This window comes from Misgurnus anguillicaudatus, chromosome 5 (assembly GCF_027580225.2).
Source record: "Misgurnus anguillicaudatus chromosome 5, ASM2758022v2, whole genome shotgun sequence".
NCBI lineage: Eukaryota > Metazoa > Chordata > Actinopteri > Cypriniformes > Cobitidae > Misgurnus > Misgurnus anguillicaudatus.
The window spans coordinates 33,422,284-33,439,397 of record NC_073341.2 but is presented as its reverse complement, the minus strand read 5'-3'; the positions used below and the strand labels follow the sequence as shown (position 1 = coordinate 33,439,397).

Below are 17,114 nucleotides of genomic sequence, written 5' to 3'. Positions count from 1 at the left end.
TCATGTACCTGCAAAGACAGGTGTATAAAGTGTGATGCGATCAATTATTTTTTTCTACTTTTAGGCAAAGAGAAAAGGGCTAAATGTTGAACATTGGTTATTTAGCTTATATATATATATATATATATATATATATATATATATATATATATATATATATATATATATATATATATATATATATATATATATATATATATATATATATATATATATATATATATATATATATATATATATATATATATTTATATTTATATATATAAATATATATATTTATATATATAAATATAAATGTCGAAAAAAGCCTGGAACCGGTCTGACCTTAAGATAGTGACTCATATTGTTTATTTAGAATAAAGTGACAAATGTGCGCCCCCCACAAAATCCCCCTTAAGTTATTCATCACGGCGGTAACAATGCAGAGCACGCACTTATACTCCGAGCGTGGGCATGTGTATACTTTATGTGAGAGGAAAAATGGTGTGTGGACCTCTCTGCGGTGCAATAACATAATAGCCCTTGGGTAACGTACACTCCTGGGCCTAACCTTCAGCTGTGAGCTATGCTACAATTTGGGCATGAAAAGAGAGAGAGAGAGCAATCGTGACTATTTTTCCTCAGCTGCAATAGAAACCCTTCTGATGCATGACTGAAGATATAAACCTAGCTGGAGTTCTCGCTGGATGAGAAAGCGAGACAGATAAAGAGAGCTTGTTCCACTTTTTGCCTGACACCGTGAAAAATTCGAGTTTAATGCTGAAAGGGTTTTTAGCTCAAGTGCGATTATCTTCAGTGCCTTCAGTCAGTACGTGCTCTACTGTGGTAGAAAGTGCAGGATTTGTGCAAATTGTTTAACACATTTCAAATCTGAAATTGTTTAACACGCAGGCTTTCTGAAAATTAAAAAACAATTAGATGCATCAATTTTGCTTGTGGCATAAGCAGTTTATTTCCACCTCACAATCCCCAAGGATAAGTTTGATTCTGTGATTATTTCCGCTCTGTTGCGCTCAGTGACCATCATCCTGAAAGGCAGGTTGCCGGAGCCCAAGGCGTTGATGGAGTATGTCACCATGGGCAGCGTCAGCACCTTGTCACAGGGGCTGTATCTGGGGTGTGACAGCTGGCCAGTCTTGAACTGACAGTAGCTCACTGCTGGGATAGTGAGAGGGATGGATATTTTGGGTACACAAATATGCACAACAGTCATGCAGTTAGTAGAGTAGTTAACCCAAAAATAGAGAGAACATCAAGATTTGGTGATTGTCAAATTATCCAGATATTATCCAGAGCAAATGGTTTCTTACTTTACAATATCTCTCCGTTTACCATATGTGACCCTGGACCACAAAACCAGTCCTGAGTAGCATGGGTATATTTGTAGCAAAAGTCAAAAATACACTGTACACTGCAAAAAATTATTTTTAAGAAAAGAGTAGTATTTTTGTCTTGTTTTTAGTAAAAATATCAAAAAATTCTTAAATTAAATGCTTTTTCTTGATGAGCAAAATGACCTTAGAAAATAAGTCTAGTTTTTTTACTAAAAATATCAAATTTAAGTGATTTTGTGCATAAAAAAGCAAAAAAATCTGCCAATAGGGTAAGCAAAAAAATCGTGATTTAAAAAAAAAAGTAAATTCATGAAAAATTCAAGAAAGATTTGCTTACCCCATTGGCAGATATTTTTATTGTTTTATGCACAAAACCACTTAAATTTGATATTTTAGGTCTAAAAACTAGACTTATTCTCTTGGGTCGTTTTGTTTATCAAGAAAAAGCATCTTAATTTAAGAATTTTTAGATATTTTTACAGAAAACAAGACAAAAATACTAAGCGCTTTTTTTCTTGAAAATAATTTTTTGCAGTGCAGTATCTCTCTGTTTACCATGTGACCCTGGACCACAAAACCAGTCTTGAGTAGCATGGGTATATTTGTACCAAAAGCCGAAAATACATTGTGGAAAATTATCGAGACAAATTATACATTTTTCTTATTTTTGTGAGTGAATGCAGTTGCAAAGGACTTCATTTGGACAACTTTAAAGGTGATTTTCTCAATATTGAATTTTTCCCCATCGGATTTTGCTTTAGTCATTTATGAGGTTTTTTTGCACATTTACACTGCAAAAAATTATTTTCAAGAATTTTTTTGTATTTTTGTCTTGTTTTTAGTAAAAAATATCTATAAATTCTTAAATTAAATGCTTTTTCTTGATGAGCAAAATGACCTAAGAAAATAAGTCTAGTTTTTTGACTAAAAATATCAAATTTAAGTGATTTTGTGCATTAAAAAAGCAAAAAAATCTGCCAATAGGGTAAGCAAAAAAATCTTGAAAAAAAATTTAAACAGTAAATTCATGAAAAATTCATGAAAGATTTGCTTACCCCATTGGCAGATATTTTTATTGTTTTATGCACAAAATCACTTAAATTTGATATTTTAGGTCTAAAAACTAGACTTATTTTCTTGGGTCGTTTTGCTCATCAAGAAAAAGCATCTTAATTTAAGAATTTTTAGATATTTTTACTAAAAACAAGACAAAAATACTAAGAATACTAAAATATACTCTTTTTGAAAATCATTTTTTTGCAGTGCATGACCTTAAACTTTATCAATTTATTTAGCATAACTGCAGTAAGCCTGCTGGTAGCAGTCGATTGCCTGTAAGCGTTTTCTGAAGAATAGATTTTTTATTAATAGTGCAATTGTGTCATTAGGCTGGTGAAAAGTTTCCTTTGTCATTATGGGAGTCATTAACATAACAGATGCCACAGAAACATACAGGATGTGTGTGAAGGGTATGAAGTGTGTTTAGTAATAATGAGTGTTTGTAATAATATTGTGCTCTCAGTCTTAGCCAGGAGCTAAATTTATGTTGCCACAGCCAGTCGCTGCCTGTCTGATGTTTATTATAGAGTCATGTTGGGCGGTTTTTCGACCACTGCGTGATAATGGGTCAAGCACTGTTTAACATGTTACATTGCCTCTTGGTGTTGTGTCTGGTCAAAAACTCAGATTAACCAGTTCATTTAAAAAAATATTGGGTTGGTTTAACCCAAGGTTGGGGTTAATATTGGACAGAACCATCTGTTGGGTTATAACAACCCAACAGTATGCTAAATTAACATCTCTACATATGCTGGGTTGTTGTTACCCAACCATGGGTTGGAAAAACTCAACATATGTTTATTTATAACCCAACAGTTGGTTCTGTCCAGTATTTACCCAACCATGGGTTAAACAAACCCAGTTTATGTATAAAAAATGTTTTACAAGCAACATATACTCACCGGTCACTATAGCACAAATTGCTAATCAACCAATCACATGGCAGCAACTCAATGCATTTTTAGGCATCTAGACCAGTGATTCCCAACCGGTGGTACGTGTTTTCCACTTTAGTTGATGTTTCAGAAAAATAACTGGGGTATTAAAGAGATCTCATCTGTTATTTTATCGTATGGGTGAAAGCAAGTTGCATGATGAGGCATGTTTGAGGGAGAAAAAATGAGACAAGGTCACAAAAAGTCACAAATAAAGCACTAATTGTGTACTGTAGTGTACATTTGGGGTGTGTATTGTGTTTGCGTGTGGCATCTGGCTTGTGTAGCTTCAACAGCATGTGTGTGAACTGTGGTAGGTAAAGGTGTTTTTTCACAAGTTACAGAGCCATGACTCATCTGTACTCGCAGTGTGATGCTGAATTAACACTGAATAGCAGCTGCCCGCCTTTTTAATGTGCTGTACGTTCTGATGACGTCCATATGCAAGCAAACGCTGTGAATAATCCCAGAGACTGACAGTAAAAAACAAAATCCCATCCCTGTGTGTTAATAAATAGCAGTTTTGAAAAGAACGATCAAGGGAACCGGATACAGGAGGGCGAGAGCAACGGTTATCCACCTCCACAAATGTATGTGTCTGTGTGAGTGTATACACACCTGGCTGAAAAGGGATGAGTAATCGAGCCCTACTGTATATAAGGAAGCAAGAAGCCAACAAGATCATGATGTCAATGTCAGCTGCTTGTGTGCAATCTCGCTCTCTTTTTCTCTCCTTCGCTCTTTGACACCCACAATAACACTTCAATTTTTTTCTCGCCCACATTTGGATGTTCGTCTCCTATTTCTAGCTGGTTTTCTCCCTCTGTCTCATCTATTTTTTCTTTACTGTTTTCTTTTTGCAACTGTGGCTGACGTAAAACCCATCTTCTCTTACATGGTTTGCTTAATGGGAGTTTTGTGGCTTTTCGTTTGTGTTTGTATGTGATAGTATTGGATGTGTTAGAATATACAGAAAGTATTTGTTACCCTGCCTGTAAATACCCAGCTAAAGTCACTAAAGTCATAAAATCGTCTAATTTTAAAACCTTGATATCTTTAATATTGACTGAGTAAGGTCATGTCAAAGATTAAAATAAATACCGATTCAAATTAATCTTTGACAATTGCATTGTATCGCAATTCTAATGGAAATACACTTAAAAAGCATATGCAAATTATGGAATATTCCATTTTCTTAAAAGAAAAATCCAGATAATTTACTCACCACCATGTCATCCAAAATGTTGATGTCTTTCTTTGTTCAGTCGAGAAGAAAATATGTTTTTTGAGGAAAACATTGCAGGATTTTTCTCATTTTAATGGACTTTAATAGACACCAACAATTAATACTTAACTCAACACTTAACACTTTTTTTCAATGGAGTTTTAAAGGACTATAAACAATCCCAAACGAGGCATAAGTGTCTTATCTAGCAAAACGATTGTCATTTTTGACAATAAAAATAACAAATATACACTTTTAAAGCACAACTTCTCGTCTAAATCCGGTCGTGATGCGCCAGGTGACCCCACGCAATACGTCATCACGTCAAGAGGTCACAGAAGACGAACGCGAAACTCCGCCCCAGTGTTTACAAGTCTTGAGAAAAAGGACTGTTCCTACGTTGTTGTATGTAAACTGATACTAATTAATGTCTTTGTGTCAGTTTATTGTTTACAATGGTCCGCAAATGTGCGTTTTATATATGTAACACGTGACCTCCCTATGTCACTACGCATTTACGTTAGGTCGCGCTGGACCGGACCTAGACGAGAAGCTGTAGTTTAAAAGAGCATATTTTTTATTTTTCTTGTCAAAAATGACAATCGTTTTGCTAGATAAGACCCTTATGCCTCGTTTGGGATTGTTTATAGTCCTTTGAAACTCCGTTGAAAAAACTGTTAAGTGTTGAGTTAAGTATTAATTGTTGGTGTCTATTAAAGTCCATTAAAATGAGAAAAATCCTGCAATGTTTTCTTCAAAAAACATAATTTCTTCTCGACTGAACAAAGAAAGATACCAACATTTTGGATGACATGGTGGTGAGTAAATTATCTGGATTTTTTTTTTAAGAAAATGGAATATTCCTTTAAGTTCATTTTTGGATACACTAAAAGTATACTTTTAAAAAGTACATATTAAATACTCTTTAAATAAAGCAAAACAAGTAGAAGCATACTTGTTTTATACTTTATGTACTTCAATCATATTTCTAATATACTAAAGTATTCTACTTTTTTACCTAGGGATGCATCGCATTTTGTTGCAATGCGCATGCGTCGATCGTCTGTGTACACGTATGAGTCAAATAAACTATGCAAGGCTGTGCATTTGACTGTGCGCATACGTTCACATACACATAAAAAAAAACTATATTCCAGGCACCCTTACAACTTGACAAAAAAATCATCCAAAATACACCTTTTAGAGGCTATGTTTACATGCACTAAATTTTGTCAATCCGACTGAATTTAATCTGATTGAAGGTTACTACAATACAGTTTACATGCACCATAAACATTGCAATCTGATTAAAATGTTGGTTTACATGTACATTCTATATAATCCAAACTGAACGTCTGCGCAAGCGCACAGCCAGGGTTGCCAGATTCGCATATCCATCCCAATGGACTTTCAAAACTAGCCCAAAAGCTTAAAAAAGCTTAAAAATCTTAAATACCAATAACCAATGAATTAAATCTTTTCATGTTTTACCCGTTTAAACAGAAGCAAATCTGAACTCAAAAAAAGCAGAGGACTTGGCAACGCCACCCAGCACACAGCATCTCTCATCGAGTTCACGCTTTATCTCTGGATAAATGTACAAAATGTAGTAGTTTTCAGATAAAGGCAATGAAAACACAATTTTCAAAATGCACGAAGCTGTTTATTGCTTTATGTAGCCTAATGTTATGAAAGTACACATGAACGCTGCAGAATGTACAGCGCGTGAGCCCATAATAATGCGTGGTGCCATTGCCTTGCTATTGCATGTTGAGAATTATGTGAGACGTAAATATAAGACGTGAATTTGAGCACAAATGTTCTGCGCATGTGCACAATATATTTTTGCATCCGATTGAGAAAATACTACGATTCACACGTTTACATGCATACTTTCTCTTGCTGATCGGATCACATATCAGAATAAACCACCTCCTTCAATACGATCAAAATTTGCATCCGATCGACCCCAATGGTATTGATTAAAGTGTTTACATGAAGGCTTTTCAATACGATTAACCCATCAATATGATTACAAGTGGATTATTTAGTAAATGTACCTAGTAGAAAGAGAGTCCGGCTTTAACAACAGGTTTAAAATGACATAATGGGAAATAAATGATAATGTAATTTTGTATTATTTAGTGAACTAGTTTCTTTTCATTGATAGTGTGCTCTACTGAATTGAGAGGTCTGTTAAACGATTCAACATCATAATTCTTGCTATTCTGTTTTCTCTTTTCTTCTCTGAGTGAAAATCTCTTCTTCCTTTAATCTTCTTGCATCTGAGTTTCAATACCCACTAACATCTGAGCCTCAACCTCAATTGCAGGTCTCTCTCTTTCTTGCTCTCTCTCTCTCTCCCTCACCTTGCGTGTGACTAAACATGTGCTGTCTGCAGTGATAAGACTTAAGGCATAAGGCTTAAAGTTGAGTAGTTTTGAGTGTCATGTCTCTCCCTCTCTCTTTCAGGCTGTGTGTATGTGATATGGATCGCTTGGGACGGAATGAGTTCATAGGTGAAGTCAGGGTGGCCCTTAAGAAACTGAAGGAGGGAGAGAGCAAGCGATACAACATGGGACTGGAGAGAATTGCACAGGTGTGTGTGTCATAGTGACTCTTGTGAGGTTACGTCTAACTGGAATTTGTACTATGCATAATTTATCATTTGGGAATTTGTTGTATTATAAATAACATTTCTATGGTCCAGCAGACCCGGGAGGGTAACAACCAGGCATTGGATTCTGGGGCTCCTGTTGCAGAAGAAGAGGTATGAATCTGATACTAACCATTTCAGTTTTGAGACCTTTCTGTAATCTGTATTTACACGGAAACTACACTGAAATGTTGGATTGCTCACATTGTTGTGGTCGTAAGTTGTATGCTCTAGTCAGAATGTTAAACATTTAAAGAAAGGTAAAAATGTAGGCTAATTTTAAAGTCCCCCTGTGGGGAAAATTATGTTTAACATTTGGCATCAAAGTTATTTGAAATATTTGAACTTTTACGCAATAACGCAATAGTTACTTTTCCTGGTAATAAGTTACTTTTATAATGATGTAACGCAGTTACTGACTTAAGCACTATTCGGACGGGATTAGTTTTTTTCAAACAACGTTTGAGTTTCAGCGTGTCCCCCAGGACGTCTGTGATTTTATGTACCGATTCTGACGGGATTAAAATGATGCAGGCTATTCCAGAGATGGGAGTGTCTGTTTCATGCATTTGGGCGTTGCAGAAGAGCACGTGCTCTGGATACGCGTGTTTGTAATGTTAAATATTTTGCTTTAAATGTAAAATCATGACAGAACATGTAATTTATTAATTTAATTTTAACAAATCAAAATAAAATATACAAATCCTACTAAAGTAACGTTAGCCTACGTGTTTTATATAACTGTCTGCTTATAACAAACACAAAGTAATGAAGAAATAATGATTAATAAAATTTAATATCTTTATTAATTAACATTACCATTCCGGAGTTCAACAACTTTGAACGGAGTTTCTTATAATGTTAATGATATTACAGTGTTTAGTCTTAACAGTGTATGATATTCAGCTCGTCTTGATTTAATTACTTTATTTTGCCGAATGCGAAAAAACATTCATATCTGAATGAATGGGACTCAGGAAATACAGTATACGTGCATTAGTAAGACCTTACGGCAGATCACGTTGGCCAAAACACGAAATGAACCGCGTTTTCAAAAGATATTGCGGGCAAACACAGACCTTTGCATCCGGACAGGATTACATTTCTCAGAGGACCTTTGAGTTCGGCGAAAAACAGTAGGTAAATTGCTCTGGAATTTTTACGGAGGTCGTCAAAGAAAGACACAGACATGGCCGATTCGCACGGGATTAAAAACACAGAGGACCTCTGAGAAGCACGATTGTCTCAGAGGTCCCCCTGTAAAACTAATCCCGTCCGAATAGGGCTTTAGGTACTATTTGTGAGAAGTAACTAGTAACTGTAACTAATAACTTTTTTAAAGTAACGTTCCTAACATTGTTGTTTATATGACTATGTGGTGTTTTTAATATGCTTGAGGATTTTCTCCATGACATTGGAGCCAGTCTCATTCCCTCAGTTTAAAATCGCCTTGTTTTCCAACGTCACAAGCATGTAACTAATCACATCAACAAAAGCCGTATTCGGACGGGATTAGTTTTACAGGGGGACCTCTGAGAAAATCGTGCTTCTCAGAGGTCCTCTGTGTTTTTAATCCCGTCCGAATCGGCCATGTCTGTGATTTTCTCTGATGACCTCCTTAAAAATTCCAGAGCAATTTACCTACTGTTTTTCCCGAACTCAAAGGTCCTCTCAGAAATTTAATCCCATCCGGATGCAAATGTCTGTGTTTGTCCGCAATATCTTTTGAAAACGCGGTTCTTTTTGTATTTTGGCCAACGTGATCTGCCGTAAGGTCTTACTAACGTGCGTATATTGTACTTCCTGAGTCCCATTCAATCAGAAATAGATGTTTTTTTACAATTGGGCGAAATAAAATAATTAAATCAAGATGAGCTGATACACATAGGCTACTTTAGTAGGATTTGTATAAGTTATTTTGATTTGTTAAAATAAATTAATAAATTACATGTTCTGTAATAATTTTACGTTTAAAGCAAAATATCAAACCTTACAAACACGCATATCCAGAGCACGTGATCTTCTGTAATGCCTACACGCATGAAACAGACATTCCCATCTCTGGAATAGCCTGAGAATATTAATCCCGTCTGAATCGGTACATAAAATCACAGATGTCGTGGTGACATGTTGAAACTCAAACATCATTTGGAAAACGAATCCCGTCTGAATAGTGCTAAAGTTGAATGCGTGGATCAGTAGTTCGAGTTATTGATAAGTGTGGATGCCACATAGAGTCGGGGCTGAAACGATTGCAGCAGCTGCTTCAGCTCTGCTTCTGTGACGCTAAAACACCTACTGCTCACAGGTACAGTCTAAGTGCTGTAACCTGTTAACATCAGCGCTAAAAGATTAGTGCTGCAAACGCGCAGTTCACGATGTATGCAATGTGTGAAACTGAACTTAGCCGTTATGTGTCTGAAACTGCCGGATGTAGCATTTATTTAACTCTTTCCCCGCCAGCGTTTAAAAAAAGTTGCCAGCCAGCTCCAGCATTGTTTATGATTTTCACAAAAGGTTATTGCCTTACAGAAAATGTTCTTCTTTAAATATATAAACATGCAATATATCAAATGAATGAACAGACAAACAAACAAACAAAAACATTTAATCCCTTATTTGTTCTCTTTTAGCATTTCTCAAATATGGGTAGGTTAGATACAGAACGAAGGTCAAAACATACACAGAGTTTTTACTGTTTTTGGATCAGTGAATGCTTAAGTGTTTTATAAGTTGGGTAAGAACGCCAGCTAGTGGAGTGGATGATAGAGAAATATTGATTGCCGTAAAAACTTGTCATTGGCAGGGAAGCGTTTAGTCTGAATTGACGAGATAAATCGTCAACGGCGGGGAAAGAGTTAAATATATATCTGTGGTCTGAGGTGATGCGAAAGAGTGGAGGCGGGGACTAATTTACATATTCATATCTATAATCTGAGCTATGCGATTGACTTACATTTGCATATTCTTAGATCTGCGTATAGTATATGAGGCAAGGGTGTAGAGTTACATTCAAGCTGTTTTAAAGCATGAAGAAATTACTGTGATGTGTAAAACTTTTATATATGCTATCATGATGCTCAAAGATGAATTTTGAGATGAGCAATGATATTACACAGCAGCCGAAAATAGTCCCCTTAGTTACTTTCAATAGCATGGGACTATTTTTGGGCACTGCGTAATATCATTGCGCCTCCTGCAGTCGTGTTACGGCACTAAAGTGTCACGGTGATCAAGCTCTGCACTTGCGTCCTCACTTCCTCACTCCTGCAAACGTATCATGACAGAATAATCCGGCCAGTTAATGGCGCTCTAGGCGAATTGACGCGTTTTAGACCATAAAATTTTTTTGTTACATACAGCAAACATCTCCTCACTATCTGCTTGCTGCCTGTCCGCTGATCAAACTGTAAAAAAAGCGATCTCTGTAGACAGCTCAGGCTCGACAAACGGCAATATCAACATAGTGGCCAAACCTAGCACAACAAAACATAACAAAGTGTTCCAGCCAATAAACGACAAGAAGGATTTTGGGGGTGGGGGTTGGGCGCGTTCATGAAAGCATGGACGGGAGAGGGAGGGGGAGGCGTTAGCTACACTCCGTTTGTTTGAAAACAGTTCAAACATCAACAGGAAGTGACGTTGCACATTATTCGCTTAGAGAGCCTTTAAGGACGCAGCGAGTTTGCGGGGGGGAGCTTCCCCAAGATTTTTTTCGAGGGGGAGTAATGGACGTCGGGATGCGCTGTCCGCTGTGTCCCGACGCCTACTGGAGTCAGAAGAGAGCGAACGTTCGGGTCTCCAGGCTCGGCTCAAGTTAGCGGCAGCCACACTCGATTCATTCCCCGGGGTGGTTGTTGCAACACATGAGCCGGGTTCTGGGAGGCCCGAGTCTGTGGTCATGGTTCCTCGGACGGTCGAATCTTCGGGGTCGATTCTTGGGAGGAGCGCCGCCGTGCTCGATGCGGTTCTGGGATCAGCCGCGCCCATGCCCGATTTATTCCCCGGGATGGTCGCGGCTATCTACGAGGTCGTTTCCCTGAGATGGGTGGAGTTCATTTCCTGGGCCTGTAGAATTCCCGTTGGTTCCCGTGAGGGATGAGTCGCCTAAGTCGGTTCCCTATGGGTCGAATCTTCTGAGTCGACTCCCAGAATGGTCAAATCTTCTGGGTCGGTTCCTGTGTCAGTGGAATTTTCTGTGTCTGTTCCCGCAATGGTTGAACTTTCAAGTCGGTTCCCGTAATGGTCTATGCACCAGAGACTGTTCCTCTATTGGCCAGGCTGGTGACGTCAGGTTTCGTCCTGTCTCCAGTTCGGTCCAACCCGTCGTCGTCTCCTAACCCTCCGTCCCTCCCACTGAGTCGCCCTCGCAGACTTTGTGTTGTTTGTGGTGTCTGGAAGCCACTTTTTAAGGGGGGGGGGGGTGTAATGTTACGGTGATCCGTGGCATGTTTTGTGTCTGTTCCATATTGTCATAATTTTTTAATTATCACCTCATTCATTCCACCTGTGTGACATTAGTCTTTGTGTATTTATACCCATGTTTGTATCACACTCATCGCCGGATCATTGTCAGTACTACCATGTTTGTTTCCCGTTCCATGTTCATCTGTTCCTGTGTTTTGCTTAACTGCTGTTATTTTGATTCATGTGTTATGTTTCCTGTATTTATTAAATGTTATTTATTCAGTCATCAAGCTCTGCACTTGCGTCCTCACTTCCTCACTCCTGCAAACGTATCATGACATAAAGTCCAGAATGAGAGTATAGTTCCTAGCCATATCCGTCTAGAAAATCGCAACTTTAAGTTTTCTTTCGGTCTTAGTACACATTGTAACTACAGAAGAGTCAAGTTTTAAATAGGAAACATATTGAAACTCTGGTTATTTTTAGCATCATGCTAATAATGGTCTAATCAGATTCAATGGATTATGCTAAGCTATACTAAAAGTGGTACCGCCAGACACGGAGATCAGCTGAATGGATTCTAAAACGGTAAAAATCAAATGTTTAACTCTAGGGGAGATGAAAAATAAACCTATTTTCAAAAAAGTGGAGTGTCTTTTAAATAGGGTTACACAATAGACATTAGATCATATTTTAATTACTTTCCCAAAAAAGCTACAAAGCATATGTGACCCGTAAAATCCAGGTTAAAGTCTCATCATTTAATTATGAGATAAGGGGCATCAAAGTTTAATTTCAATCATTGATTTTATGTTGATTTTCATCTTTGACATGACCTTACTCAGTCAATAATAAACATATCAAGGATATTTTTCACAGAATGTACTTTACACTTATGATAAGCATACTCCTCTGTGTGCTATTGATGGACTGAATATTTATCTGTAGAAACAACGTGACAACGTCTCTCTTTGTTTTCCAGCGTGGTCGTATCCTGGTCTCTCTGATGTATGCTACGGAGAAGAATTCACTGGTTGTAGGAATTATTCGATGTGCCCATCTGGCTGCCATGGATTCAAATGGATACTCGGATCCCTTTGTCAAGATGTAAGTGTTGGAACACGTGACTTTAACCATTTATTCACACAAAGTCCAAAGTTTACGGCATGAAAAACATGCATGACAAGAACACCATGGACTCTTTGTACACTGTCAGAAAAAGGTCATAAAAATGGTCCCAAGCTGTCACTGGGGCAATACCCTTTAACACCTCTAATATTTGCCACTTAGGTACAGATATGTATACATTTGGCACCAAAATGTACTAATACACACTCTTTGGTACCAATATGTATCGCGGGAGTAGTCATTTGAACTCTTTAGGTGCAAAGGTGTACTTGTAGTGACAGGGGACTTTTTTCTCCTAGGATTAAAAAAGTCGGGAGGTTTTTCTCCTAGGGGGTTTTTCAACCCCGGGGACTCAGCCGACATTGGCTTTACTTAGCACCCTCTTTTATACGTTACATTATTAATATGCAATTATTAAGTTTATTCATAGCCGCTGTATTTTGCTACTTATCTTGTCTTTTGATTTTTTTATGTTTTCCCCTGCTTTTGTTAATGTAAAGCTGCTTTGGAACAATTACCAATTGTGAAAGCGCTATATAAATAAAATTGGATTGACAGCTAGGGACCATTTTTGACCTTTTCTGACAGTGCATATACAGTATTATATGTGATATTTCTATTGTTGGGTCCTGTGAAGTATCTCTTTAGAAAAAATTATTATGCGGTCTAAAATAAATGTTTAATATGTCATTTTGTTACATCGGATGGTCACTCCTCTGTGTCTTTTGATTAATGGTACAGTATAAATTCTGGTCCACATCCAACTCATTATGCATCACTTGGTCGGAGAACAGACTGAATATTTCAGAGGTTTGGGATGAAGCCTGTGTGCCGTGAGTGGTGTTTTAAGCCTACAGCCCCACACAAGTGAAGCTAATGCTGTATTAAGTACCTCAAAGCACCAATGTTGTTCAAATAGAGTTAAGACAAATTCAATCTCGAGCGCTCCTGGAGTGACTCAACGGTAGACAAGATTATTGCTTTTCCGGCTTTTATTTAATTTTCTAATTTATTACCTTTTGCACAGATGGTAGGAATTTAAACATCAAGTTTTTATTTAATTCTCTTTAAAAAATAGTGAGGATTATCAGCTTCACACAAATAAAAGTGACTGTAAATGCGTTACGGCTCAATTCATTGTCATCGCAATCCTCCTTGTTAGCATCATAGATTATATTTCGACATGATTTATTGCTCGTCGGACTTGCGCTTGATCATAATTTGTCCCCATGTGGATTCCTATGAAAGTTCAAAGCCCACCCACACCATAAGACAGGAGGTGTTTCTATTTAGAGGCAGAAAATTAATGGGGCGAAGAAATTGAGGCAGAGGGTAAGGACGCAAGCAGAAAGTCCATGAAACTGCCTTTGAAAACTCTGAAGTCGATTTTTTTATCTTCTCTCCTCAGCACCAGTTTCACACTTGGCTTCTGGCCACAGCAATTTCTCTTTACTTGATCTTCTTCTCGCCCTTTCTTTTGCTTGATAAAGCATATGTAAACCCTGAACCGCTCGACAGGTTCTCTGCACTTTTTTTAATCATGGATGTATTTTGATGCCATGTGTGATGGGGAGTTTTTCCACTATCTGCTCCTAGAAGATAGAATTTTCTTGTTTATCATGCCAGTTACAGGCACTGATGGGTTCGGTAGAGCGGCAGAAACCTATTGTTGAAGAGAGTGGACTGCTTTTATATGGCAGTATAGACTGCTGAGAGTGTGTATATATGTGTGTGACTGCCACTGTCGACAGTTGTTTAGGACTAGACTTGTCAATATAGTTTAGGATAAGGTGGATTTTTGACTTACCCTCTCTCATATCATCTGTGTGTGACAGCATGGCCGGTTTGTTTAGGAAGGTGGGTTGTTTGTGCATTGTGGACCCAGATGGTTTATACAGTGTTTTTGTCTGCTGAGGTTGATTCCAGTTGTGGCTGGATTTTGCTGGAATTTATTGAAGCAATAAAGGTCTTTTAAATTAGACTGGCTTTTCTGCATCAGTAACTCTTAATCTTTTTAAAAGCCATTAAGTCTTTCATTGTAATAATTGAAGGGCGTCCTCAAAACAAACATAACAAGACATAATGAAAATACTCCAGCAATGCAAAAAAAACACAGATGCTCAGACAATATGGGTTATTATACAGTAATTGTTATTTGGGTTCAATAACTTTTTCAAATGGCTATATTTTTTATTATTTTTAATAACACTTACTTGGAAAACAGAGTTTGACAGTAACAGAGTTGACACTAATTTGGATTACTATAGGAAATCATAATTTTTTGCTATTTAAGACATGACAAGTACCAAATTATAAAATAATTACAAATATAATTAAATATAATAAACTATAACATTTAAAAAAGCTGAAAAATACAAAAAATAAATTTTGCGTTATTTTTTACAGTAAAAGTTTACTCTGTAGTAGTGTTGGTAAGCATATAAACGTATTTATTATGTATTTTTCATCTATAAATCAATAATCAAGGTGTGCATAGAAAATCAAACGGCTAAAAAGTCTATAGAGTTTGGTTCAAAAACGCAATAAATCCATTTTGACTAATTTCGATAAAAATGCTGCCATCCTTGGGACGTCCTCGCTGAACCCTTTTGACAGCGATCAGCTGTAATGCTGCATCCACACCAGCCGTGGTAGTGGCGTAGTGCTGCGCGGTAGACGCGTTTCTTCCCTCATTCGCGAGTCTAGTTCGCGCAAATTGAGCGAATTGAGCGTTGCCGTGGTAAACATGCGAGTTGAAAAATTTGAACTTTGGCAGAAAAACGCACCGTGTTAACCAATCAGGTGCTTGCTCTAGTAGTGACGTGATTACAGAAAGCGAGCAGAGTCGCAGAAGCCAGCCCCTCCCATGTAGGGATGAGCACGGATATTCGATTATTTGAATATTCGATCAGCAATAATAATTCGAATTTAAAAAATGCTATTCGAATGTTTGTTTGTTTTTAATGTGCCACCAAAGGGTTACGACTTATTTAATGTTTTTCACTTCATCTATACTGTCTTTTACAGACTTAAATGTAAAATATACATGAACATTAATTCGTATGTATTTCTGATTGTTTGGCAATGCAGATTGCAGACGAATTTAAGTTTTTCCATTTATCTCCGGGTTTGTCCGCGCCGTATTTGGCCACTGGCTCAGTGAGGGTTCACGTGTTATTAAACGTGCTTCTCCGCCGCCCACATCAACACATCATGAGAGATTTGTAAGCTTTCTGTTATAAAGTCTACTTTATTTTGTTAATAACGAGACAGACACGGAGAACGAAATGAAACGGAGAACATTTATTGTATGCGGGGCTCTTTCGAAAATGAACCGGATAACTGCACATGGCAGTTTAAAAGGAAAGCTCCGTCTTTGTGAAATGTTAAATTAAGCTAACGTTAGTAACTTTGCACAGTCAACAATAATGTATCGAGCCAGCTTACGTTGTTTGTAAAATAATGTTAAATACAGATATTCAATCTTGTTCAATCCGTCTGTTGTTTTTTTCGAATAACCATCATCACGAGGAAGAGTTTTCTCCGCAGCACCGGCATTATTGTCAGAAGAACAGGCTTTCACCGAAGCAGGTAGGATAAATAGGGTTTTCTTTATTTACAAATACATGTCAAACTAAACTGAGAATATATTTATATTGCGACTGAGCAGTCGGTTATGTAGATGTGTTTTTTTGTTTGCTCCGGGCTCTTATTTGGTGTTTTGAGTCTGTTTAAATGATGATAGCCTTTGTCAAGTCCTCAAACTTTAAACTTCGCAAGTCCTCAAACTTCGCTTAGATTTGGGGTTAGTGTATAATATTGGGTATAATATAATGTATGTAAGATCAAACAGGAATTAATTCATACTAACGACCGACTTGAAAGGGTTTGACTCAGACTTCGCTCTGCATGGGGTTTTAACGCCTTTTTTCTGTAGGATATTTTTTAAGAAGAATTAAAAAATATATATATTTTTTACAATGTTTTCAACTTAAAAATACATACATATATATACATACAGAATATAAGTTTAGCTTGTTGTGGATATTTCCTAATTGTAAGCCTTCTGTGAAATTATGACAAAATGAAAAATACAAAACATGCATGTCTTAATTAACATAATTTAAATAAACGAATATTCAAATATTCGTTCTTTATGAGCTTAAATATTCGAATAGTAAATTACTAGAAAATGCCCATCCCTACTCCCATGACGCGTGAATGTCTTGATGGCTAGAATTTCACGCGCTAATGAAGCGAGTAAACTAAAACTGTTCATGCGGCAAACTAGGCGCGGTATACGCGATTTTGACGCCTCAAACATGGCTGGTGTGAACCCACGGTAAAATGTTTTGGTCCTGCTCGATTTT

General features: G+C 37.2%; 1 protein-coding gene across 3 annotated transcripts in view; it reads left to right on the top strand.

Annotated features, from left to right (window-relative positions):
* doc2g (double C2-like domains, gamma) overlaps positions 1-17,114 on the top strand; it is a 56,680-nt gene that overhangs the window by 17,880 nt on the left and 21,686 nt on the right. For 2 of the 3 annotated variants that reach the window (XM_055167953.2, XM_055167955.2), the window contains exons 6-8: positions 7,026-7,152; positions 7,264-7,323; positions 12,599-12,723. In XM_055167953.2, the coding sequence (XP_055023928.2) occupies positions 7,026-7,152; positions 7,264-7,323; positions 12,599-12,723 (312 nt within the window). The remainder of the gene's footprint in view (positions 1-7,025; positions 7,153-7,263; positions 7,324-12,598; positions 12,724-17,114) is intronic. The other variant, XM_055167954.2, reaches the window with a different exon arrangement.